A 27,694-nucleotide genomic window follows, 5' to 3' on the forward strand; every position below is an offset into this window, starting at 1 on the left:
CGGAAGGTTCTGCTGTAGAACACTTAAAATACCTTTCCTTTAGTTTAAATGTCAGCATGTGGACAAGTAGATCCATGGTAATATAATTATTTACTAAACATATTGTATTTCTTCAAACAAATGGATTACACAAACATATAATCATGTTGTACATTACAATGGTCCATATTACCGTATTGACGTGAATAATAAACAACCTTTTTCCCCAGAAAAAAAGTCTGTAAAATATGTGTATCAAGAGATATATTCAAGCAAGTCAAAGCTTTTCTTCCTGTCACACACACACACACCCCAATGACCTGAAAAGATTTTAACCAAAAAAAAAAAAAAAACCACCGCTAAAATGAATTAAAATGGATTAAAAAGTGTCTTAAAGGTTGTCTGCAAGCTGCCAAACAACAAAAGAGGAGCTCTGGTGCTTATTTGAAGTTAATGGTGATCAATAAAGCAATAAATATATAGATATGCTTTTTATTGTAATCTCTTAGTGGTTATTTCACTGATATTTATAATATGATTTTTTGTCAGTAAAAAGTCTGGAAAAAACTTCTATATGGGAGTATAGGTTTAAATCCTCACTCATGGTGCTGCTGTACACTTGAACCCCGTGGCCCATTGACACATTTTTTATTTGCCCCTTGGAGGCAAAATTATTGGGCATGTCAGTGTGTCAATCAATCAATCAATCACAGTTTACTTATATAGCCCTAAATCGGGAGTGTCTCAAAGGGCTGCACAAGAAAATGTCAGAAAATGCTTATTCATTGCCTTCAGTCTGGTTGAGGAGATTTGAACCTGAAGGAGTGAGGGTGGTGGTTGTAACGTCCAGTCACACTTCTTACCAGTGTGATGCCCAGGTCTCTGGTCACCTGATGGTCAAGCTGCTCAGTGTCTTGACAATTTGAAAGCTTTATTTCTGTGGAAGTCCACTGTTTGTTTTTGCATCACAAGACCCCTCACAATTGGCTTCAGTTCATTTGTGAAGTGATACAGATATCATTGGATGTTTGGGAACAGATGTCATGTTTGCCTTTTAATGTCCCAAAGCAAATGAAATTAGATATCAAGGCAGCACAAGATATTTTCGCATTTTAAGTGAGGTCATTTCTAAAAATGACCAAGAGGAGGTGGTGGGTATTTTCCGTCCTGCTGATCCCATCATAGCGTCCAGTGGGTCTGTTATTCTAATCCATCATCGTCTTTCTATTTGAAGCCGTTGTTGTTTCCCTCCAAGTGAGACTTCACCCTCTCATTTCCTCCTACCTCCTCCAGATAAACAGGACACATATTTTGGTTTGAGGATGTGTGCGACGAAGCTATTGTCTTTTTTCTAACTATTTTATGTCACTTCCTGCACCCCCCACCACAGAATGCAGTTTCCTGTCCCAGCTTGGTAGCCACTGAGGTTCCTCCATCGCCATCGGGTGCGGCCCAGGATTTCACCATATCCCTTAACAACATCCAGGAGGTACCACACACACACACACACACACACACACACACACACACACACACACACACACACACACACACAGTGTAGGTCTGAAGTTGGACTTTGGCCAACATACATGTTGTGAAAATAAGTGGAATAAAACCGAAGCATATGGTGTGTTTGCTTCAAACTGAGCGAGGCACAGATGGATGTGTGTGTGCTGTGAGTTTGGTCTGTAAATGAGCAAAAGCTGAGGCGGGCTGATGTGCACGTTGTGAGAATATGAAGAACAAGCAGGGATCTTTTTGCTTATGTTGCTCAAGTTATGTCTCTGTCAGCAGCACACAGGCAGCATATTCAATTAAAAAACTCATGTTGTAATCCATAATCCTAATCTGAATGTAGGCATGTTCACTGGTTAGGACATTTACTTGAATAGTGTCTGCAGACAAATTGCCAGGTGGTCCCTTGTCTAACCTTGCTGGCCTTTTCAAGCCCTTTTCCGAGGTGTTGCTATGGTGACAGACTTTGACTCGCGCACAAATGTCTACACCCCCCCCCCCCCCCAGCGAACACAGATCTTCAGGGCATCCTTCACAGACTTGCAGGTTTCATTACGGAAGTTCATTCAAACTGACATTGTTTGAGTAACGACTTCATCCAGTCACCACTGCGGTGAATCTGAGTCACTTACGCTTGGTTTCTGTGGCAAAGTCATCGCCAACTCACAGATGCTTCTGGAGTTTGTGGGAGTAAAATTGGATTTGGTCCCATACGGTGGAGGTTGTGTGTGTGCGAGTATGTATGTGTGTGTGTTTGTAGTGGCGGTGGTGTTCTGAAGGTCGGAGAGGTGGGGGTGTTGTTGTCCCTTGAACACACTTAAATAAACTGCGATAGACATTCTCACTGATACTCTTAACAACACGTTTGGCCTCAAACCTTCAGACAGTGCACACATTAGAAATGATGAGCATTCCTTGGGCCAAATGGCAGAAAACTCCAGTTTAAAAAGTAATTTAAAAAAACATTCTGGTCAGTTAGAACTGTCTGAATTTCCTTCTCTGGTCGTGCTGATATTCTATGTTTCTAACTTCTCATCTGGCACTTATTTTAAGAGGAGTAAATTTGATTGATCTTGCGCTGAGGTGTTGTGGTCCAGATGCTAATGGGTATGAATTTAGAATGGCTCCCATCTTCACCTGGCAGGTCCAATTACTTTCTCCTTCCACTCTAAACGTCTTTAATTGGTACCAAACTTTGATTTATTTTTTTCCCTGTGCAGGAAACTGCATCAGATCGCCATGTACTTGTCTATAATTGCTTATTGCTGGGTATGGTGTTTTTCATTACAGGGGGAGGGGCTGGAGTGTGACTTTGGGACAGAGCAGCAATACGAAGCCACATGGCTAAACAGCTCCACTGTCAAGTGCAGTGGTGTGACAGTAAGTGCAGACAATTACCTACCACAAATAGCCAGAGTCCATTTGGAACAACAAAAGCACTTTAGCGCCTGCTGATTTCTGGTAGCAGTGCTTTCATTGTTATCAAGTTTAGGCCCAATCATGAGTCAATTACAGAAATGTCGCATAACTACTTTTGTGTCCGTGTAGCTGTCCACCAACCATAGGAGTCACATTTACCACCTCAACCTGAGGAGGAGAGGATTCCTTAGCCAGGACACTTTTGTGGACAGCCCCCTGCCTATGAACGGTAAGACATGGTCATTATCTAACACACAAGTTTTTTAAAACAAAAAAACATCTTCTTCAGCAGACACATCAAACTGTGATATGCATACCACTAGTGGTATGTGGGTTAATTAAATATTCAAACACAGTGTTACTGTTCAAACTGTTACAGTAGCCACGTGTACATATCCAAAATGTTTTTAATCTGATCATGATTTGGATTACAATGTTATTTTGTCCATGGACCCTGAAAGAATTATCCACACTTTAGATCAAAATACTTTATTTTGACATGTGCAGCACAAACCGTAAACGGAAGTAGAAGAAGAAGAAGCAGTGAATCCGCTGTAAACAAACATGGCTATGTGCCTTTCTGCTTGTTCAATGTTGTCACATTATTTATAAAAAAAAAAGTTTCCTTCTGTTCGCTACTTTTGTTTTACCTCTTTTTGAAATGGAGCTATTCTGCGCCCTCCATGTTGTGATATGTACGGGTTGCCGTATTTTCTATAGTCGTAGATGTGACATCATCAGGGCGTGCCTTCATGTTACATGCCTGAGGCTAACAGTTAGCACTTGGAGTGGCTGTAAGACCATGAATAAAACAGCTCGTTGAAACAACAACTGAATCTCTCCTTTTACTGTTACGTCGACACGTGACACTCCAGACCATACTTTTGTTTTTGCTAGTCTTGGTTTTAGAGGAACGACCTCAACAGTAAATAACGCTACTTCTGTACATGTTGATTGGAGGGATATTGTAGCAAGACAATCGTTTCATTCTGAGATTATTCAATTAAACCCTCCTACACCACTGGTAAAGTATGGCTGACGTCAAAGACATGCGTCGTAAGGATCATTTCGACCCAAATTGTTTTCATGCGTTCCAATCTTATTGACTATCAACATTAACCCCCCGTCTCGATTGGAATTAAATTTTGATCCGATCGTGTGTGCAAGGTTCAAAATATTCCAAATGGCATGTTTACATGGACCGTTTTATTGCAGTTAGGCTTTTAATCCGATTAATTGTGTCCATGTGCACATTGCTATTGTTACAGTGGCCAAAAATTGTTAAAAACCTTTACTTTGTTTTTAATAAATTTTTAGGCCTACTGTGTTACTGTATTTTTAATGAGAGCAAAGTTTTTTCTGGGGTGGTACTTGGTAAAAAAAAATTTGAGAACCACTGTTCTATAGTGAGGCCATGTCCACACCAGCCACACAAGCATAGTTTCAAAACAGTCTAACTGTCTATAACGCCTATGTTCATCAATATAGTGATATATTACGTATAATGACATGACTTTAAAATCAGGAAGGTTTTTTAACGGCGCGTGGGTGTTGTAAAGCATACGCATGCATATCGACTGCTACACGAAATGGATCAACACCCATAAGTAAATACACTTAGGTTCTGTTGGTAAAGGAACTGTTTGCAACTTGCTCCAAGTTACATTTTTGAAAGCAAAAAATAAAACAAGAACATCACCAGCTATTAGGCTTGTGAGCATTAAAACCAATGTGACCGGATATCTGGTTTGACAAGCGAGCAATTTGGCTGCATCGGTAGCAGCCACTACAATTGATAAAAATCAGCTACATATTTTTAGGTTAATCGAATATAGAAACATAGGCCGTGTATTGCGGAAGACTAGCAATCAGTTGACAGTTTGTCCTTAAAACTATGCCAGGAATGTCCGCAAAATGATTCATGCGCATGCTTTTGTCAGCTTGCCTCACTTTAGACACAAATAGATGTAAAGCAGCGCCAGCGACTCATGCATCTTTGCTAGCAAGCCAGCAGCTAACATCCGTCCACATTGCAAAGCTGCTTCTAAGTCAGCAATCCTCGCCTCCATGGCAACAAATAAGCTACATTTATTACAAGTATTACTGAAGGATGAGAACAGATGAACATATTACACAACACATCGTAGGATACAATAAGCCATGCTAACCGATGCTAACAGCTAAAATAGAGCTCACAGTGGTAGGCGCATCGACACAAATGACGATATAAGTATTGTATGGTCACTACTAGAGTGATTAGCTCAATGTCGCTATCACAAAATCTGGGCATCAAAGATAATTGTTATGCTTTAAGTTGCAAGCAAACATTCCCCAACGCTTTTACTGTAATTGATTGGAACATTCCAACTGTTACATGTTAAGATTCTTCTTCTTTTTTTTTTGGAGGGGGGGTGTCACTAATTAAATTGAATTCATTTTGTTTCAATGGGCGACGTTGATTTGAGATACAAGTGTTTTATGGTCAGAGCTCCGTCACAGAATCAATTAAGTCAGTAAGTTGAGATATGCTGTAGATTTTTTTAAATGTCTATACTTTATACGATTAAAAGTTGTATTAAATGCAAATTGTTCATCTGCGTGGTAAAAAGTCTGGCTTTAATTGCGGTCACTCACGGCTGTTTCGTACAAACGCTCCGGGTATGTGCGTGTGTACGAAACAGCCGTGAGATTATGTCATTATGACACAAACCTCAAAGCTCTGTTGAACTCATTTTATTACAAAAGTCTTAGTTTTTGAGGACAAAAGTATAAGAGGCCAAAATGCATACAAAAGTATGAGTTTTTAAAATATTCATGTTCAAGTGGACATGGCCTTAAGTTTCTGTGCTGTGATCGCAGTATAATTATAAACTTTCAAGAACAATAGCTGCCACCTATGCTCCCAGAATGCATTTCACCTGTGTTAAAACAATGTCTGCTGAGATTTTTGCATTTAATTATACGAGGAGGGGGGAAAAGTATTCAGAGACAAACATTATTACGCTGTCACTCTCTTGTAATAATAGTACTTTGTGTATTCCAACATATAATTTCACAACAATTGCTGATTTACCATAATTCCATAGCCAGTGGGCATCTAATTACACGTAATGACTGTTGGATATAGATGCAATTTAAGGTGTCCGATGCCGTGTCCACATGTAGAGTTGCAAGCACACTTAGATCTCCATGACAACGGAGAGATGATATGAAGTGCTGTTGAACTTGGCGTACTGTCAGCGGTAAACATACGAGCCAGGCCTTCCCTCTCCCAGGCCCAGATGTGAGGCTCACAGGCCGTGTGAACGCGCAGCCTGAAGCCAGTGCCAAAGTTTGCATGGTTAACGGACATGACGATGCCTCGTAACATGCTGAGTCATCAGAAGTGGGAAAGGAAAACAAAACAGACTTAATGGGATACATACACAGTCTGATATGCAGATGCTCACACAGGGAGACGCATGGGAAGCACAAAAAATACTCAATTTGCTTTGCCAGCATTTATGCATTATCCTGCTGTCAATTTACAGTTATGCTACCCACATTGTTTGCCTAAGCCAGAAAAGAAACATGTAATTAAAAAAAGTTATCTCCCTCTAGTGGAGGTGTACAACTGTGGAGTGGGAAGCACAGACTGCTCTCAGTGCTGGGGCCGTGAGGATCAGGGACACCTGTGCGGTTGGTGTGAAAACAGCTGCAGACTGAGGGACAACTGCCAGGCAATCAGAGATCAATGCCCAGCACCAGAGATCCAGAAGGTAAGAGCACAGGGGACTACAAGTAGTTACACTCATAGCTGCATTCAGTCGCCACCTCCTCTCTGTAGCCCTCAGGGTGTATTATGGCGTGAATCATGGGGTCACTCACATGGTTTGGTGCCGTCATGCCCTGTCTGTCCACTGTCAGCTGCTCACACAATGTATGACGGACATTAATCAGTCATCAATCGAGTGTGCAATGGTGCTAACGCTCCCATTGACTGCAGTTCTCCAGGGACATTCTGTGTTCACTCAGCAGAGCGACTTGTACCTACATGTCTGTCCACAGTTTGGACAGAGAATAGAGGGTTCTTTTTGTATAAGAAAACCACTGATAACAAGAATAAGAAACATAGGGAATGTGTTCGAGTCCGCCCTGCTTGTTTAGAGTAGTGTATGTCAGAGAAACACAGCTGGAAACATTTGAGAATGTAACATTTAATTAAATTCTTCTGCTGTCACAAAACACAACCATTTAATTATAGAATTATTATATGAGTGTTGGCCCTGCGATGAGGTGACGACTTGTCTAGGGTGTACCCCGCCTTTCGCCCGAATGCAGCTGGGATAGACTCCGGCACCCCCCGCAACCCCGAGAGGGACAAGCGGTAGAAAACCAATTCTTCTGCTGTCAAAAAACACAACCATTTAATTATAGAATTATTATATGAGTGTTGGCCCTGCGATGAGGTGACGACTTGTCTAGGGTGTACCCCGCCTTTCGCCCGATTGCAGCTGGGATAGACTCCGGCACCCCCCGCAACCCCGAGAGGGACAAGCGGTAGAAAATGGATGGACAGATGATGTGATACATTTCAACAAGTTGCGGTTGATAACCTTTCCATTCTGGCCCTGTAGGTGGCAGTAGTGCTCATTACAAAGTGGTCAATTACTACCAAACAACTCGTAGAAGAAGCTAGCCTGAGATTTAAAAAAAAGTCTGTATCTGCACCAGTATTTAAATGATTTATTACATATTGTCGAAGTCTGCTTAAGCATTGGAAAATGTATAACATACAGTGATAACTGAAAAATTAAATAGATTTTAAATTTCTGGTACTAAATCTCTCTATTTATTGTCGTTCGTGAATGAGTATAAGTCGGGCTGCATCGATTATTTTAGTAATTGAGTAATGTATCCATTAATTTGTTCGATTAATCAGTGTAATCTAATAAAACACACTTCAATGCGTCTTTTAGGAAAACATTTTTAAATAAACAAGGAGTTATGTGATGACCCTTATCCATCCATCCATCCATCCATCCATTTTCTACCGCTTAATCCCTTTGGGGTCACGGGGGGCGCTGGAGCCTATCTCAGCTACAATCGGGCGGAAGGCGGGGTACACCCTGGACAAGTCGCCACCTCATCACAGGGCCAACACAGATAGACAGACAACATTCACACTCATATTCACACACTAGGGCCAATTTAGTGTTGCCAATCAACCTATCCCCAGGTGCATGTCTTTGGAGGTGGGAGGAAGCCGGAGTACCCGGAGGGAACCCACGCAGTCACGGGGGAGAACATGCAAACTCCACACAGAAAGATCCCGAGCCCGGGATTGAACCCAGGACTGCTCAGGACCTTCGTATTGTGAGGCAGATGCACTAACCCCTCTTCCACCGTGCTGCCCATGACCCTTATTCTTTCTTATTATATTTGCACATAATATTGAAATTGCACTTTTACCATGGGAGCATCACTATTTATTAGGAATGGGAATTTTTCAACAACTCCTGATTTGATTCAGTTCTGATTCTTGGGCTGAAGATTCGATTTTTATATTGATTCTTGATTCACACCTATTCTAGCATTATTTGGTACAGAATTGATAATAAAACTGTAATGACTTGGTCGCATCGTGATGCGGGTGTGGTTCTCCCAAGGATGCAGACGGCTTCGGACACAGCTTGCAGGTAGGAATATGATTTATTTAAAATATAAATCATACGATGAATAAACAAAAATACATGCACGTAGCACAAAAGGCAAAACAAAAGGACTAGCGTGGGAGCTAGCAGGCACAAATAGCATAGCGTGAAAAGCTAGCAGAATCAAAGTAGTCGTTAACAGTTGTATGGGAACAAACTAGGAAGCCAGACCGAGTGAGGCCAGGGCAAAGACTAAATAGCCCTCTGATTAGTGCCCGGGCAACAGGTGCGCGTCCCGAACACTAACCAGAGGCAGGTGCGTACAATCTGCCGTCATGGCAACAGAAACAAACGAAACTCAAGGTGCTGAAAACACGTGACTCAAACATAAACAAACTATGATCCGGGCAGCGGATCGTAACAGTACCCCCCCCTTAAAGGATATATTCCAGATGTCCCTTGACACAAAATAAAACTAGAACCCAAAAAGCAAGAAATAGTTCGAGAGACAAGGGAGGGCGGAGGGAGGATTTGGTGGTGGGTCGCCAGGCCACGTGTCCCCGAATCCACCGGGGAAGAGTCAGGTGGCGGCGGCGAGTGGAACGCCGCTGCCGCAGGCGAGGCGGGCGACCACGGAAAAGCCACATTCGTGGCTGCCGAGAAGGTGGGCGTGAGTGGCGCCAGAAGTTCAGCAGCCGGAGAGTTCCAAGTCTATGTCTCGGGTGTCGCTGCTGTTTGCGCCACTGGTGTCCATACACAAACCTCTGAGAGCGCCGCTTGCGCAGCCAGACCACTCGAGGTCGCTGAGACGACGATGAGGGCGAGGAAGGTGGCGGCGTCCTGGAAAAGCCCACCGGAGACGAGGAGAGAGCAGACGTCGCCGTGGAAGCAGGAGGAGTCGTCGTCGCCATGGAGGCAGGAGGAGTCGTCGTCGCCGTGGAGGCAGGAGGAGTTGTCGTCGCCGTGGAGGCAGGAGGAGACGTCGTCGTCGTGGAGGCAGGAGGAGACGTCGTCGTCGCGGCCGCTGGTGCAGGTTCTGGTGCAAGTCTTGGAGCCGCGACTCGTGCTAGCCTCGGAGCAGGGACAGGGGTTGGTCTTGGAGCCGGTGCGGGAACCAGCCTTGGAGGTGGCGCTGGTGTGGGAACCAGCCTTGGAGGTGGCGCTGGTGTGGGAACCAGCCTTGGAGCCGGCGCTGGTGTGGGAACCAGCCGTGGAGCCGGCGCTGGTGTGGGAACCAGCCGTGGAGCCGGCGCTGGTGTGGGAACCAGCCGTGGAGCCGGCGCTGGTGTGGGAACCAGCCGTGGAGCCGGCGCTGGTGTGGGAACCAGCCTTGGAGCCGGCGCTGGTGTGGGAACCAGCCTTGGAGCCGGCGCTGGTGTGGGAACCAGCCGTGGAGCCGGCGCTGGTATGGAAACCAGCCTTGGAGCCGGCGCTGGTGTGGGAACCAGCCGAGGAACTTGGCATGGTGGAGCTTGGCGTGGTGGAGGTACAGGAGACGAAGCTTGGTGTGTCAGCCGAGGTGCAGGAACAGGTGCTAGCCGAGGTGCAGCTGGAGGTGGCCTAGCTGGCGGTTGTGACTTAGCATGGCGAAGGACTGGTGGCGGTGGCCGCGCAGGAGGTTGCGGCTTAGCACGCCGAAAGACTGGTGGCGGTGGCCGTGCAGGAGGTTGCGGTTTATCACGCTGAAAGACTGGTGGCGGTGGCCGTGCAGGAGGTTGCGGTTTAGCACGCCGAAAAACTGGTGGCGGTGGCCGTGCAGGGGGTTGCGGCTTAGCACGCCGGAAAACTGGTGGCGGTGGTCGTGCAGGAGGTTGCCGCTTAGCACGCCAAAAAACTGGTGGCGGTGGCCGTGCAGGAGGTTGCGGCTTAGCTGAGCGCAGTTGTGCCACCCCACTAGCACAGTTCCCAGTACTAGCCCCCCCCCTCAAGACGCGGATACCAGACGCGCTCTTTGCGGTTTGGAACCGTCTTCAAGGGTGGGTGGGGGGAGGTAAGGAGGGGGGTATACTCCTCCTCTTTAAATTGTCCAAATTGTCTATTCTCACCCCCCACTTGAGATTGGGTGAGAGAACAGGGGGAGAAAATATGTGCAGTGGGCGGAGCAATAGTCACTGGGGGTGGAACCAAAGTCACTGGAGGTGGAGTTTGAAAATCAGAATGTGACTGACTAGACTTACACTTAACAAAAATGTCCTGATAATGTTTTATCTTGGAATAAAAGTCATTTGGAATTGGCTGACAGAAAGAATTAGAAGATGGAAAATAAAATTCTTGCTCAATGATGTCATCGGAAGTGGGCGGAGTTACCTCTTCGGGGGGCGCCAATGAAATGACGTCATCTGAAGTGGGCGGAGTTACCTCTTCGGGGGGCGCCATGATGTCATTGTTGTAGCTGTCCATGTGACTGACAGCCCAATCGGAAAACTGTTTGGCAAAGTGGTCGATGGGGTTGCCAAACATCTGAGGAGGGGAAGTGTGGGCTGCATGTAGCTTGCTGTGTACCAGTGGAGGAGTCTGAGGGAGTGGCGCGTCTTGGCAGCAAAGTGAAGACCTCTTGGGCGGCTTCCGTCTTCGCTGACGCGTTCGGTACTGCGGGGGTGTGGCGGTGTCCTCGGGCCAAACGGAGTGGATTGGGACCAGCTTTCCGTTAGGACCCCATATCAGGTCCTGGCGCTCCGAGGGGGAATAGCGAAGAGTTTCCGCCTCCATCGCTCGCAACACCTCCCACGTACCTTCGTCGAACTCCTCGTTAGCCGATGCGGGAGAATTGTCTTCTGCTGGCTTCCTACTGTAATGACTTGGTCGCATCGTGATGCGGGTGTGGTTCTCCCAAGGATGCAGACGGCTTCGGACACAGCTTGCAGGTAGGAATATGATTTATTTAAAATATAAATCATACGATGAATAAACAAAAATACATGCACGTAGCACAAAAGGCAAAACAAAAGGACTAGCGTGGGAGCTAGCAGGCACAAATAGCATAGCGTGAAAAGCTAGCAGAATCAAAGTAGTCGTTAACAGTTGTATGGGAACAAACTAGGAAGCCAGACCGAGTGAGGCCAGGGCAAAGACTAAATAGCCCTCTGATTAGTGCCCGGGCAACAGGTGCGCGTCCCGAACACTAACCAGAGGCAGGTGCGTACAATCTGCCGTCATGGCAACAGAAACAAACGAAACTCAAGGTGCTGAAAACACGTGACTCAAACATAAACAAACTATGATCCGGGCAGCGGATCGTAACAAAAACCTTTTCAAAAACAGGTTTGCTGTTACAAAAGCTTCTCTTGGCTGCGGATGTATGGTATATTGACCCACTTCCTGGGAAACTTATCAAGGAGCTTTTTGTATTATTAGGTCCATCAGTGCTAAATATTATAAACTTATCACTTTCCTCTGGCACTGTCCCCCTAGCATTCAAGAAAGCGATTATTCATCCTCTGCTCAAAAGATCTAATCTTGATCCTGACCTCATGGTAAACTACCGACCGGTGTCCCACCTTCCCTTTATTTCGAAAATCCTCGAAAGAATTGTCGCACAGCAGCTAAATGAACACTTAGTGTCTAACAATCTCTGTGAACCTTTTCAATCCGGTTTCAGGGCAAATCACTCTACGGAGACAGCCCTCGCAAAAATGACTAATGATCTACTGCTAACGATGGATTCTGATGCGTCATCTATGTTGCTGCTTCTTGATCTTAGCGCTGCTTTCGATACCGTCGATCATAATATTTTATTAGAGCGTATCAAAACACGTATTGGTATGTCAGACTTAGCTTTGTCGTGATTTAACTCTTATCTTACTGACAGGATGCAATGCGTCTCCCATAATAATGTGACCTCGGACTATGTTAAGGTAACGTGCGGAGTTCCTCAGGGTTCGGTTCTTGGCCCCGCACTCTTTAGTATTTACATGCTGCCGCTAGGCGACATCATACGCAAATACGGTGTTAGCTTTCATTGTTATGCTGATGACACCCAACTCTACATGCCCCTAAAGCTGACCAACACGCCGGATTGTAGTCAGCTGGAGGCGTGTCTTAATGAAATTAAACAATGGATGTCCGCTAACTTCTTGCAACTCAACGCCAAGAAAACGGAAATGCTGATTATCGGTCCTGCTAAACACCGACATTTATTTAATAATACCACCTTAACATTTGACAACCAAACAATTACACAAGGCGAATCAGTAAAGAATCTGGGTATTATCTTCGACCCAACTCTCTCGTTTGAATCACACATTAAGAGTGTTACTAAAACGGCCTTCTTTCATCTCCGTAATATCGCTAAAATTCGTTCTATTTTATCCACTAGCAACGCTGAGATCATTATTCATGCGTTCGTTACGTCTCGTCTCGACTACTGTAACGTATTATTTTCGGGTCTCCCTATGTCTAGCATAAAAAGACTACAATTGGTACAAAATGTGGCTGCTAGACTTTTGACAAGAACAAGAAAGTTTGATCATATTACGCCTATACTGGCTCACCTGCACTGGCTTCCTGTGCACTTAAGATGTGACTTTAAGGTTTTACTACTTACGTATAAAATACTACACGGTCTAGCTCCGTCCTATCTTGTCGATTGCATTGTACCATATGTCCCGGCAAGAAATCTGCGTTCAAAGAACTCCGGCTTATTAGTGATTCCCAGAGCCCAAAAAAAGTCTGCGGGCTATAGAGCGTTTTCTATTCGGGCTCCAGTACTATGGAATGCCCTCCCGGTAACAATTAGAGATGCTACCTCAGTAGAAGCATTTAAGTCCCATCTTAAAACTAATTTGTATACTCTAGCCTTTAAATAGCCCCCCTGTTAGACCAGTTGATCTGCCGTTTCTTTTCTTTTCTCCTCTGCTCCCCTATTCCTTGTGGAGGGGGGGGGGGGGGGGGGGGCACAGGTCCGGTGGCCATGGATGAAGTGCTGACTACCCAGAGTCGGGACCCGGGGTGCACCGCTCGCCTGTGCATCGGCTGGGAACATCTCTGCGCTGCTGACCCGTCTCCGCTCGGGATGGTGTCCTGCTGGCCCCACTATGGACTGGACTCTTACTATTATGTTGGATCCACTATGGACTGGACTCTCACAATATTATGTCAGACCCACTCGACATCCATTGCTTTCGGTCTCCCCTAGAGGGGGGGGGGTTACCCACATATGCGGTCCTCTCCAAGGTTTCTCATAGTCATTCACATCGACGTCCCACTGGGGTGAGTTTTTCCTTGCCCTTATGTGGGCTTTGTACCGAGGATGTCGTTGTGGCTTGTGCAGCCCTTTGAGACACTTGTGATTTAGGGCTATATAAATAAACATTGATTGATTGATGATTGATATAAGCAGAGAGCGTAAGCGTTGAGATGGCCTTAAAAACTTATTTTTAAAAATTGATTCTTAAAAAAAGTTCATGAACAAAAATCATAAATCAATGTATAATCTGCAGAGGTGGGACCAAGTCATTGTTTTGCAAGTCACAAGTAAGTCTCAAGTCTTTGCCCTCAAGTCCGAGTCAAGTCCCGAGTCAAGACAGGCAAGCCCCGAGTCAAGTCCAAAGTCAAGACTGGAAAGTCTCAAGTCAAGTCCTAAGTCCTGCATTTTGAGTTTCGAGTCCTTTCAAGTCCTTTTAACCACAGACTAATATATTAACACAGATTGTGTATGCTTTTCAAACGCTGTATTTATTTATTAAAACAAGTGCATTTTAAATTGCAGGAAAGAAAATTGTGCTGACATTGCACTTTATAATAGCACTATTATCCAGTCATTTTAAACATTAACTCATTCCTTTACAGAACAAACACATTGAAAAATAAAGTGCAAATGTACTTATTTGTACAAAAGTGTTAACATTGAAAAAACATGACATATACGTGAACATAACAAAAAAGTTGTACCTTTTATATGTCAGGGCCCTATGCTGAATTGCATTTGCAAAAGACCAAATTAGCCAAGAGTCTGTCAGTCATTTGTGCACGATGGGGGCGTAGTATGATGCCACCATGGCTGAAAACTCGCTCCACTGGAGCACTGGAGGCAGGCACTGCCAAGACTCTCATGGCCACTCGGAACAGTGAAGGAAGAGTCTTCATGTTCAATGCCCAGAACAAAAGGGGGGAGAGAGTTGTTTTGGGTTGGTGCACTACTTGTGAGTGTATCTTGTGTTTTTTATGTTGATTTAATTAAAAAAAGAAAAAAGAAAAAAATTATTTCTTGTGCGGCCCGATACCAATCAATCCACGGACCAGTACCGGGCCGCGGCCCGGTGGTTGGGGACCACTGAGGTAAACAACCAACAGTATGTCAGAAAGCTAGCTAAAACGGTACACATATTCATAATATAGTATACATTTTAACTGACCTTTATTTTACTATTTTTGTCTTTTTTTAGGTGGCTAAAATACGCGGTGCTGCTGACCGCCGTCTAACGTTACGTGTGATATATTGACTAACGTAACCCTGCTTGAAAAAAATCACTGAACAAAAAGTATGAATAAGGTAGTGAACTGCAACAGATTCCCGTGTTTGCAATAACGTTATAACGTTAGCAGTGAGTTTACAGCCTCACTGATTTAACTACACAGCAAATAAAAGTCACGTTACTTAGCCAATAAACGTTATCTTACATTCAAAACTTACCGTTCTTTGTGCAACTTCAAATGCCGGACGAAGTTGGAAGTTGTTGCCTCTCCATCAGTAATTTTCGAACCGCATGTGTTGCATACTGCAAACCGTTTTGTGTTGACCACCTCGTAATTTTTATACCCAAACAAAATTATTTTAGGTATCATTTTTTGTTCACTGGCGTGTGGTTTGGACATGTCTTCTTCGTTGGTTGTCCTGCAATTTGATTGGATGAATGCTGTGTGATGAAAACAAAGTAGATCTAATTTGATTGGCTGTTGTACTGAGACCACACCAGCTGACACACGCAACGCTGATAGACAAGTACACAATGAAAAATACGGAGCGCTCCCGAATAACTTTTTCATCTTTGGGTTTTGGGGAAAGTAGCAAGTCATGTCAAGTTATGTCAATTCAAAAGGCTCAAGTCCAAGTGAAGTCACAAGTCATTGATGTTAAAGTCTAAGTCGAGTTGCAAGTCTTTTTACATTTTGTCAAGTCGAGTCTAAAGTCATCAAATTCATGACTCGAGTGTGACTCGAGTCCAAGTCATGTGACTCGAGTCCACACCTCTGATAATCTGTATAAATAAAAATCGCAATTCGGATGTGAATCGATTTTATCAGCACTCTTACTATGTATTACTTAGATTTTTTTGAAATAGGGTAAAAAAAAACTTTGTTGTCTAAAACCAGGTGATAGATAATAAATGAAGCACAACACTAAACGAAAAGAGTGTCTGATAAAGTATGATCAATTGAGTGACGATGTATTTAACAATTTAACATATACACATTTAAAAAAATATTAATTAGACGGGTGGTGTTTGATTTTTGGACAAACAACTGATTAGCATTAACAGAACATTAACAGAACATTTTTTTAGATGTTAACAGGTCCTCACATGTGTTTGAATTGGTTATGCAAATCAGACATATAAGATGGCTATCAAAATCGACGTTTACCTTGTTTCTGATTGTTAACTGCTCTTAAATATGAAGGATGCTGTCTGCTAATGTGTTGCATCAGCGAAATAGTTCCATGGTGAAATGCCAGCTTCGTTTGACAGTGCCAACATTTCGCCACAATGTCTGTATTTTTCAGTTTAAAGGATCACACAATATTTGACAGCTTTTTTTGTTTTCTTTGGTCCCTTTCCTCTGCTACTCCCTCTTCTTTGAGCCAACTCTCTCTGCACTTTGCTTTGTCCGCCACACACAGACAGGCCACATCACCCACAGCACGACCTACATCACCATGGTGCACCGCTCTCACTATTGGAGCAGTGGATTTTTATGAATTCGTATTAATCAAACTAATTAAATGAAACGACAAAATACAAATACATTTTTTTTCTAATCGAATTCATCGATTTAATCGCAGCTCTTTTTATAAGCAATTGACAGCCATTCCTCTCACCCGAAGTCAGCTGGGATAGGCTCCAGCTCACCTTGCAGTAGAGAAAACGATAGACGGGATTACTTGAGGCTGTGTTTATAGGTCAGTAATGGGAGCGTGTTTAGTGCTAACTTGTTTTGTTTGCCGTTACCGAACACTCCATCAGTCCCATCCCGGCAGGAGGTCATGGGAAGCACGGCTCACATGAGACCCAATCGGGCTGAACTTCCTGTAGATAAAACCCTGAGTGGCCCCGGAGAATAAGCATGTCAAGCAAAGCGGGCGGACACGCACACACACACACACACACACACACAGACACACACACACGGTCTCACACTCACATTGGTCCACAATCTGTCATACAAATGGACCATATTGAAGCATTCATGATATCCCTCGTCCTTTGTAGCTGTCAGCATAGTGTGACTAACAGGATGCTGGCACACTAACTTATGTGCACTTCTTACGTGACTGAAGTTAGCGGCAATGAGATTCCTTCGGCGTGGGCAGACCATTGTTGTAAGACTACCTCCCTCACACATGCAAATACACAGTATTACTGACTGCCTCTGGAGAGGGGCGGGCCGCTGGAAGGATAGCGGCGCTCTGGCTCTTCGGGGTGTGTGATGCAATGTGTTGGCAGCCATGTTTTCCCAGACATTTTACCAAGGTTAGAGCCTTGGCGTCTGCATTACCAAAGACAAAATATAGATTTTCCTCAACACATTTCTTAGACTTGTAGAGGCGCATTTTAGTTGTAGTATGTTTTAGTTGTCAAGATTGGAGGATCATCATATAGCTTGTATGTCCATTTAAGTTCTAATACGCTTCTGCCTTGCAGACTTTGTATCTGTAAGTAAAATACAGCCATAATTATTTGATACTAGTTTGTATTGACAGATGTCATGTTTTAGACTTCAATATTGGTCAATTAAAGACACCTATTACGGATGTCTAGCTTGTGTGCTGTGTGGGTTCCCTCCGGGTACTCCGGCATCTTCCCACCTCCAAAAACATGCACCTGGGGATAAGTTGATTGCCAACACTAAATTGGCCCTAGTGTCTGAATGTGTATGTGAATGTTGTCTGTCTCTCTGTGTTGGTCCTGAGATGAGGTGGCGACTTGTCCAGGGTGTACTCTGTCTTCCGCCCGAATGCAGCTGAGATAGGCTCCAGCGCCCCCCGCGACCCCAAAAGGGAAACGCGGTAGAAAATTGATGGATGGGATAGCTATTGTGTGCTTAGCGGTAGTGTAGCTGCTAACTCCTAGTAGCCTAAAGCCTGCCATGTTTTTGTAAATGACTTCAATAAAATATGAGAAAAGACCAACCTTGTGTGCCTATTGGAGGAGGTTTAGATGTTAGCAGGCTGCCCAGTTTTCAAGGATTCAAGGAGCTTTATTAGTCATACCTGACATATTTGCACGGGTACGGTATGAAATTTGGACTGCGTAAGTAAACACGCTTGACTGATTGTACATTAGGGCACTTATATTGGAGATTTTAGAAGCAAGCTGATATCATCCAAAATGGGTTATAAATGATAAATGGGTTATACTTGTATAGCGCTTTTCTACCTTCAAGGTACTCAAAGCGCTTTGACAGTATTACCACATTCACCCATTCACACACACACATTCACACACTGATGGCGGGAGCTGCCATGCAAGGCGCTAACCAGCAGCCATCAGGAGCAAGGGGTGAAGTGTCTTGCCCAAGGACACAACGGACATGACTAGGATGGTAGAAGGTGGGGATTGAACCCCAGTAACCAGCAACACTCCGATTGCTACCAACTTCGCCACGCCGTCCCATATGTTTTTTTGCTGATATCGGACAGATATAATGTCGAATTGGGACACCACTAATAGTAGCAGTAGTAGTATACATTGCAGCAGAGGGCTTAGACTCTGGTGCCCCGCATAGTCAAGGAAGGACATGGAATGAGGCAGGAACAAAGTCAGACACAGTAAGGAAATGGTTTTGGATTATGAGACAATTGCAGTGAGTCACTATGCTGCACTAAATACAAAGAGTGTGTTGAAATGAAAACAAATCAACCAGAGTTCTAACTTTGATCGGTTGGGGCACTTCCCAACTTGCCCCAAAGGCAAGTTAATGCCTTTTCTGCTCAGTTAATTTATTCTAAAGCAAAGCTAGTCCACCTTTTTAAAAGCGTCGAGAGCTATTTTTTCCAGGCATCTAAAACAGGAAGTGCTAAACATAGTTTATGTCTGACACGAAAAAGAAGTGAGGCATTACAATGTTGGGGGGAAGGATGGAGAGTTGCTTGGTCAGAAAGAGGGTGGAGAAGCATCCAGTGTAGTCACAATGCTTTTCCTGTGTTTGTTCTCATCTTCTCTTTGATTTGTGTGATGGAACTGCACATGAAAGCTGAAACAATCTATAAAAACCTCATTTGATCAAGGTTGTAGCCGCATGAACAATGCATCACAATGCAAGGAAACATTCCAGTCATCATTCCGAGGCGAGGTTTGTGTCGACACATTTCCACCCTGTGATCTCCGTGGAGGCCTGGTAGAGGCTGAGCTGTAAATCAAACCTCACAGACTTGTAAGAGGTGCAAATGAACAGCACGCCAGCTGATGTTGATGTCAGCGCTCTACAGCACCACAGAGACATACATTGTGATGATAACATATAACTGTACTTTCTGCTGAGGTCTGTAGAGATGCCGGCTGCCCCAGCATGCCATGTTGTGTGCATTTCATGTAAAGCGTGGGCGTCATAAGGAGGAAAGTGTGTTTATGAATGTGAACAGCTTGTATGTGGTGAAGGTAATAACAGCCGGGTGGCCTCGCAGTAACCACAAAAACATTTCCTGCGTTGTAGATGTCACATAAGGAACGTGGGGTTTTTGCACCAAGCTAAAAAGCTTTACTGTATTTTTCGGACTACAAGTCGCAGTTTTTTTCATAGTTTGGCCGGGCTCCAGTGCGACTTATATATGTTTTTTTCCTTTTTTATTATGCATTTTCGGCAGGTGCGATTTATACTCCAGTGCGACTTATACTCCGAAAAATACGGTACTCACTATTTCATTGAGCCATAATGTCGCTCGTGGAGACGTCAGATTATCAGCATGCAGATCACGGACCTTGCCCCCTCAACTAGCCCAAACAGAAGTGCTGTTTTCTAACAGGGCTGGAGCCAAGCTAATAACACAGAGGTGTCACAGCGACCGCAGCTCAGCCAGGGGTCATTAAAAAAAAAGCTATATTGGCAAGATCGTTCTCCCGTCTGGGCTTCTGAGATGTTATCTTTAACTGAGATGTTCTCTCATTTCTTTTGGAGACTGTGAATCGGGAGGGGTGAAGGCAAGGGCTCAAATGACGTGTGAGACAGGAAACAACAGCAGAGATGGCTACCAACAATTTTGGCAGACACATAAAATCATAAAAGGGAATGACTCTTCACAATAATTGAGGCACAGCATTCTCTCCTGTACTACCATCAGCATTCACTGTGCTCTCTGTTCCCCAAATTGCCTTCACACTCGTGCACCTATCTGCTGAGCCCTCCACCTCTCTCACTCTGCCTGTCTCTCGTGGGATGTGAAGGGGGCTCTTAAGCTGCTCTTTATTTGCATGTGCTTTAGAGGAGTCAAGGCTGAAAAGGTTCAGACAGTTAAGTGTCAGCTTTGTGTGCACATGTGTGTGTATATACCTAGATTGCAGGTCCTTTCAATTGGATCTTGGTATTTAGTAGGTGAGCACTTACACTAAACACTTGGCCTTTCATCTCTGCATGACTCTCCACATTAGCAACATTCCTCATTGGATTTTCTATGATATTTATGATCTGGTCTTTTCCTGAGCTATTTGGCCATCTGTGACATTTTCACAGACATGTATTTATTCCTGTTGACAGCTTCACTCTGTCTTTTACAGATCTTCCCTATAAGGGGCCCAGTGGTTGGAGGCACCCACCTGACGGTGCAGGGCAAGAACCTGGGCCGCAGAGCAGAAACGGTCAAAGTCTCCATTGGCGAAGTACCATGCAGTGTCCTGCCTGAGCTCTACACTGTATCCACTGAGTAAGTTTACTGTAATATAGAATAGAATAGAATAGAATAGAATAGAATATATATTTATAGAGGGGCTGCTGCCCGAGGGCAGCAGTTCAAAAAGTTTATGTCCAGGGTGAGATGGGTCCCTTATGATGTTTTGGGCCTTTTTGAGGCACCTGGCACTGTACAGTTCATCTAGGTGAAGTGAAGTGAAGTGAAGTGAATTATATTTATATAGCGCCTTTCTCTAGTGACTCAAAGCGCTTTACATAGTGAAACCCAATATCTAAGTTACATTTAAACCGGTGTGGGTGGCACTGGGAGCAGGTGGGTAAAGTGTCTTGCCCAAGGACACAACGGTAGTGACTAGGATGGCGGAAGCGGGGATTGAACCTGCAACCCTCAAGTTGCTGGCACGGCCGCTCTATCAACCGAGCTATACCCCCCCATCAAGGGAGGGGAGAGAGCAGCCAGTGATCTTCATGGCAGTTTTTATGACCCTCTGATGTGCATTTCTCTCTGCCCCCGTGTTGCTGGCATACTATACACACATGCAGTATGTCAGCACACTCTCCAATATCAATTCAACAAATCAAAATATTGAAGAAGTATAGACCATCGGTGTCAAACCCGTTTTGATTGGAGGCCCTCAGAACAGTGAATATCCAGTGGAAACTCGAAGTATGAACTTAATTGGTTCTTGAATGGGGTTTGTAAAAAGCCAAATTCGTATATTGAAGGAAATTTCTCAATAAGAAACAATGTAAACATCAATGATGGGTTCCAACCTCGACAAATATCCATATTTTAGTTTATACACGTTGAACACAATATAAAGCGTTATCCAGTACTGTATATCAAACAAACACGATAAAGGGGATGATGGATCAACTTTGTATTTAACAACAAAGTCAAAATAACCACATCTACCTGAACTGTCTTAATTTGCACCTATGCACACACTCTGTCACTAGCCTTATGGTGCACTTACAGTTTGAAATCACAAAACTCCCTAACTTTAACAGCCAGAGCGCTACAATGATTAGGAATAGAAACTCAATCAATCAATCAATCAAAGTTTATTTATATAGCCCTTACTCACAAATGTCTCAAAGGGCTGCACAAAAAAACTCAACTTTGGAAGGGACCGCAGATGTGGGGCTCCCCACCTGGGTGACCGGTGCAATGGATGCCGAGCAGATACAGTTAATAATGTGAGAGTCCAGTCCATAGTGGGGCCATTACCGATTGATGCATAAGGAATGGTCACCCCGGGTATCGACCTCATAATGTGAAAGTCCAGTCCATTGGGAGGCCAGTGGGGGATCATCTTAAATGGAGACAAGTCAGCAGCGTAGCGACGTCACCAACTGATGCAAAGAGGAGTGGTCCATCCTGGGTCCCGACTTTGAACAGCTAGTGCCTCATCCGTGGAGGCTGATCCGTGGTCATCTGATAACTTCTTCATGCAGGAGAGTGGGGCAGAGCAGAAAGGGGAGACAGCAGATTAACTGGTCTAAAAAGGGGTCTATTTAAAGGCTAGAGTATACAAATAAGTTTTAAGATGGGACTTAAATGCTTCTACTGAGGTAGCATCTCTAACTGTTACCGGTAGGGCATTCCAGAGTACTGGAGCCTGAATAGAAAACGCTCTAAAGCCTGCAGACTTTTTTTGGACTCTGGGAATCACCAATAAGCCGGAGTTCTTTGAACGCAGATTTCTGTCCAGGACATATGGTACAATACAATCAGGAAGATAGGATGGAGCTAGACCGTGTAGTATTTTATACGTAAGTAGTAAAACCTTAAAGTTGCATCTTAAGTGCAAAGGAAGCCATTGCAGGTGAGCCAATAAAGGCATAATAAGATCAAACTTTCTTGTTCTTGTCACAAGTCTAGCAGCCGCATTTTGTACCAACTGTAATCGTTTAATGCTAGACATAGGGAGACCCGAAAATAATAAGGTACAGTAATCGAGAAGGGACGTAACTAACGCATGAATAATTATATCAGCGTCGGTGGTGGACAAAATGGGATGAATTTTAGCGATATTACGGAGATGAAAGAAGGCTGTTAAATGAGAGAGTTGGGTCAAAGATAATACCGAGATTCTTTATCGAGTCGCTTTGTGTAAGTGTTTTGTTGTCAAAGTTGTTAAAGTGGTATTATTAACTAAGTGCCGGTGTCTAGCAGGACCAAATAATCAACATTTCCATTTTCTTAGCGTTAAGATGCAAAAAGTTGCTGGACATCCATTGTTTAATTTCATTTAGACACGCCTCTAGATGACTACAATCTGCCGTGTTGGTCTGTTTTAACGGCATGTAGATTTGGGTGTCATCAGCATAACAGTGAAAGCTAACACCGTATTTGCGAATGATGTCACCTAGCGCCAGCATGTAGATGCTAAAGAGTGCAGGGCCAATAACCAAACCCTGGGGAACTCTGCACGTTACCTTAACATACTCCGAGGTCAAATTGTTATGGGAGACACACTGCATCCTGTCAGTAAGATAAGAGTTAAACCAATTAAAGGCTAAGTCTGACATACCAATACGTGTTTTGATACGTAATAAAATGTTATGATCCACGGTATCAAAAGCAGTGCTGAGATCAAGTAGTAGCAACATGGATGACGCATCAGCATTCATAGTTAGCAATAGATCACTAGTCATTTTTGCGAGGGCTGTCTTCGTAGAGTGATTTGCCCTGTAACCGGACTGAAAGGGTTCACAGAGATTGTTTGACGGTAAATGTTCATTTAGCTGCTGTGTAACAATGTTTTCGAGGATTTTCGAGATTGAGGGAGGGTGGGGCACCGGCCGATAGTTTACCATGAGGTCAGGATCGAGATTAGGTCTTTTGAGCAGAGGATGAATAACCATGTTTTTGAATGCTAGGGGAACAGTGCCAGAGGAAAGTGATAAGTTAATAACATGTAGCACTGACGGTCCTAATATTACAATCAGCTCTTTGATAAGTTTCCCAGGAAGTGGGTCAAGTAAACATGTTGTTTGTTTTGTCCCATTTACACGCCGAATGAGTTACTCTAATGTTATTTCTTCAAAAAGATTATTGTGGAGGGCAATATCCGGTTTACATACATTCATATCTGCGTTAATAGAACCCAGTTGGAGCTGGTACGCGTTATCTTTAATCTCCTTTCTAATGAGTTAAATTATCTTATTGGATGGATTGACGAAATTCATAAAGTCATCAGCCGAGTGGGTGGAGCTAAAGGGTGGAGTCCCCCCCTGAACAAATAGTTAGGATTGTTTTTATTGAAGCGTATAAGATTGGAGTAGTAATTAATTTTAGCTAAGGTAAGCGTGCGTTTATAAGTTATTAAACTATCTTGACATGCTTGATGGAAGACCTCAAGTTTAGTGGCACGCGATTTGAATTCCAGCTTACTACATGATAGTTTAAGAGCTCTGGTTTTTTCTGTAAACTAGGGGATATGCCTTTTAGGGGCCTTTTTTTGCTTTAGCGGTGCTATACTATCAATGGCATTGCGCAGGGCATCGTTAAAGTTGTTAGGGAGGTTATCGATAGAGCCCACATAATTTGGGAATGATGCCATTACCGAGGGCAGTTGGCCAGTAAGAGTCGTAGTTGTGACAGCATTAATGTTGTGGCTGCTAAAGAAGTGGTTAATTGTCGCTTGTTGACAATGAGTCAGAACTTCAAATTTGATAACATACTGATCAGACATTACTTTATTGTACAGGAGTACCATACCTTTGGAGGTGGTGACACCCCGTACAAGAACTAGGTCTAACGTATTACTGTTGCGATGCATGGGTTCATTTATTGTTTGTGTAAGACCACAGCTAGCAATTATAATCTGGAGCGCCACGCACAAAGGGTTTGACGGGGTATTCATATGGATATCAAAATCCCTCATTATAATTATATTATCTGCGTGCATCACTAGATCAGCGACAAACTCTCAAAATTCACTGATTAAGTCCCGAATAGGGCCCAGGGTGGCGATAGATAACAGAGGTAGCGGTGTGACAGAGCTCATAGTAAGCACCTCCAATGATTTATATTTATTACTTAGGTTAGGGGTATGGTTAAGGTTTTCATTGGATATTAGTGCGACCCCTCCACCTCTTTTAAGGGGACGGGCAACATGTGCATTCGTTTAGTTAGGAGGAGATGCCTCGTTTAGCGGGAAAAATTCATCTGGTTTTAGCCAGGTTTTGCTGAGACCAATGATGTTAAGATTGTTGTCTCTAATGACCTCATCAACTAATAACGTTTTGGGAGACAATGATCTGATGTTCAAAAAGGCCATATTATAGGTAGTGGGCTGTGTTGAGGAATTTTTGTTATTGGTATCCGTAGTACTGATGTTAATAACATTACGTTTATTTTGTGTAGTGCGCCTCAAATAATTCCGATCATATCTAGGAATTGCTGTGATGAGGTGGCGACTTGTCCAGGGTGTACCCCGCCTACCGACCGAATGCAGCTGAGATAGGCTCCAGTGACCCCAAAAGGGACAAGCGGTAGAAATGGATGGATGGATGGATATAGGAATTGATATGATGGGGATTTTGTGATTATTTGCTTGGTGCTGCGATAGATTGAATGCGTCATAATTTGCCACCTCAGTCGAGGTGGCAAAAAAAAAAAAATCCACTAAAAATCCACTTAACCTTGTTGGTTAAGTGGACAGGTAGGCGGAGGTGGGAGGCAGCATCAACAAAGCTGTGCATTTTTTCTGAATGTTTCAAACCACACATTGCTTGTCCATTGCTTTCTTTGGACTCATAACGAGAAATATTTTGTAAAACGGTAAAAAAACCCATTAAAAAGCACACATAGTAGCACAGTAGCTAATGACAGCACTGCACTGCTGACTGAATGAGCACCGGAGATCGATCAACCCGCCCACAATGGCTGCACTGCTGGCACACAATAGGTGGATAAAAAGTTTGTGCATGGAGATAAGGTTCGTATACAAACATAAATAAAAAAGTTTGCATAAAAGAGGGGTTCATCAATCGAGGTTCCACTGTACATAAATATAAATGTATCATCGCCTTTGATATTATTATACAATTAGCTATGCATTTGATTTAGGATTTTTTGTGTAAAATTTGATGGATAACTTGCTCTGAAATAATAAGTCAAGAAGTTATTTAAGTATTTATTTTTACTTAAACAAAAACATGTTTGCAAATATATGATAACATTATATTGGTTGCTTCATTACATATTAAAGTTTAACTGATAAGCAATAGCAAACAGTACATGCATTCTTCCTGTCAAAATAAAAACAAATACATTTTGTAAGAAAGAATACGTTTATTGACACACATTATTTCCTGGCTTCCGCAGGCCTTAAAAAGTTATGTGGCGGGCGAGATCTGGCCCCCAGGCCTTTAGTTTGACACCTGTGGTATAGACGATCTGATGGCAAAATCTGTTTGTAAAACTGTTAAAATCTGATTAGATTATGTCTACAATAGCATGTTGTCATGGTAACCCACGTGATGTCTGGCAGGTATTGTAAGTGGCCAGGGGCATGTTGGGCATTGATGTGAGAATGTCTCAGTCATGTGCAAAGTATGTCACTTGAAAAGAGAAAACAAATCTCTACCTGCCTCATTATTTCACCAGCCACACTTATTGACTGGGTGAAGCAAGGGTGATAAAACAGCAACACAAATCTACTTCAGGTTACATTCAGCTGAGCAACGACACTCACTATTAAAATAATGCAAAACAAGTCATATGAGATAAACATGCTTTTTCATTTGATATTGCCCAATCTTTTACCTTTACAATCTAGAGAAGCCTAGACAAGACAAGTGATAAAGGGCAGCTGTTCTGATTGCCTTTTGTAGTTAACACGAAACATATAAAACAATAGGAACATCTCTCAGTATGATATATGTATATATATATATATATATATATATATATATATATATATATATATATATATATATATATATATATATATATACATATATATATATATGTATATATACATACATACATACATGTATACATATAAATAAATGTGTTTATAAAAGTATGCATTGCATTTACAGGTTGTAGAGTATAGGCACTTCCATAAATACTGTATATATTGTCATGACAGTCAAGGAATTTATACTAAATATATTCTGTGATGTAAAGTCAAAGTTTGATATAACGCGGTCGGTGGGATCCATAAAATACTGATTGCGTTATTACTGAGATCGCCTTATATAGCGATCCTTACTTTTTTACCCTTTTTTCTTTTAAAGTTATGCTCGTAGCTCGGCTGCCTAAACCTGCTTGGTGGATAGTGCCCCCACGTCACAGAATGAGGTGGGCACTATCCACCAGTAGTTCTGGACATCAGTGGATCAATGTTTTGTTATTTTACTTTTTTTTTTTAAATCCTTCTTTTTGGATTTATTGTGTGAATTTGTAAATATGCGATAATTTGGTTAAAAACAACACGATTGACTCTGGTGGAAAAAAAAACGAGCGAAAGATCAGGGTCCACGCCACGGCCGTGTTATATCGAGTGTTGTGTTATGGCACCGCACTATATCGAAGTTTGAGTGTAGGTGTATTTAACTGGTAAGCAATATGTCTAATAAGATTTTGTTACATGAAGCTATCTTTTATATACATTTTTAAACTGCAGGTGTACCTAATGTTGAGGTCTCTAAATGCAACTGAGACACGAAATGAAAAAATTAGGACTGTCAAAGTAAACGCGATAAAAACGTGTTAACTATAATTTCCTTAAACGGCTATACATTTTTTTAACGCTCAATTAACCTTTTTGACCCTCGGTCCGTTCCGTAGTTTGGGGACATGTGTAATGGCGCCCAGTTACTGGTGAGCCACAGGCTTGAAAATAGCTAGCAGAACTGCACAAAGAAAGGGGCACCTGAAGGAAATCTCAGCTCCAAAGCCATGGCAAGTCATTCTCCGGACAAGACAAAATAATTTTACCTTCAATTGCCGTAAGACGACATCATTGGTGCTTGGAGTGAAGAGGAGCTTCACGTCCATGTTTGGATTACAGTTAAGTGCATTTATAACATAAAATGTAGATTATTACTCGAACTGCTTTAGTCCATCC

General features: G+C 43.1%; 1 protein-coding gene across 1 annotated transcript in view; it reads left to right on the top strand.

Annotated features, from left to right (window-relative positions):
* Window positions 1–27,694, top strand: part of plxnd1 (plexin D1) — a 166,851-nt gene that overhangs the window by 59,781 nt on the left and 79,376 nt on the right. The window contains exons 9-13 of the mRNA XM_061982171.1: window positions 1,370–1,468; window positions 2,785–2,874; window positions 3,043–3,142; window positions 6,514–6,671; window positions 20,474–20,619. Coding sequence (XP_061838155.1) covers window positions 1,370–1,468; window positions 2,785–2,874; window positions 3,043–3,142; window positions 6,514–6,671; window positions 20,474–20,619 — 593 coding nt within the window. The remainder of the gene's footprint in view (window positions 1–1,369; window positions 1,469–2,784; window positions 2,875–3,042; window positions 3,143–6,513; window positions 6,672–20,473; window positions 20,620–27,694) is intronic.

This window comes from Nerophis lumbriciformis, linkage group LG01, assembly GCF_033978685.3.
Source record: "Nerophis lumbriciformis linkage group LG01, RoL_Nlum_v2.1, whole genome shotgun sequence".
Lineage (NCBI taxonomy): Eukaryota > Metazoa > Chordata > Actinopteri > Syngnathiformes > Syngnathidae > Nerophis > Nerophis lumbriciformis.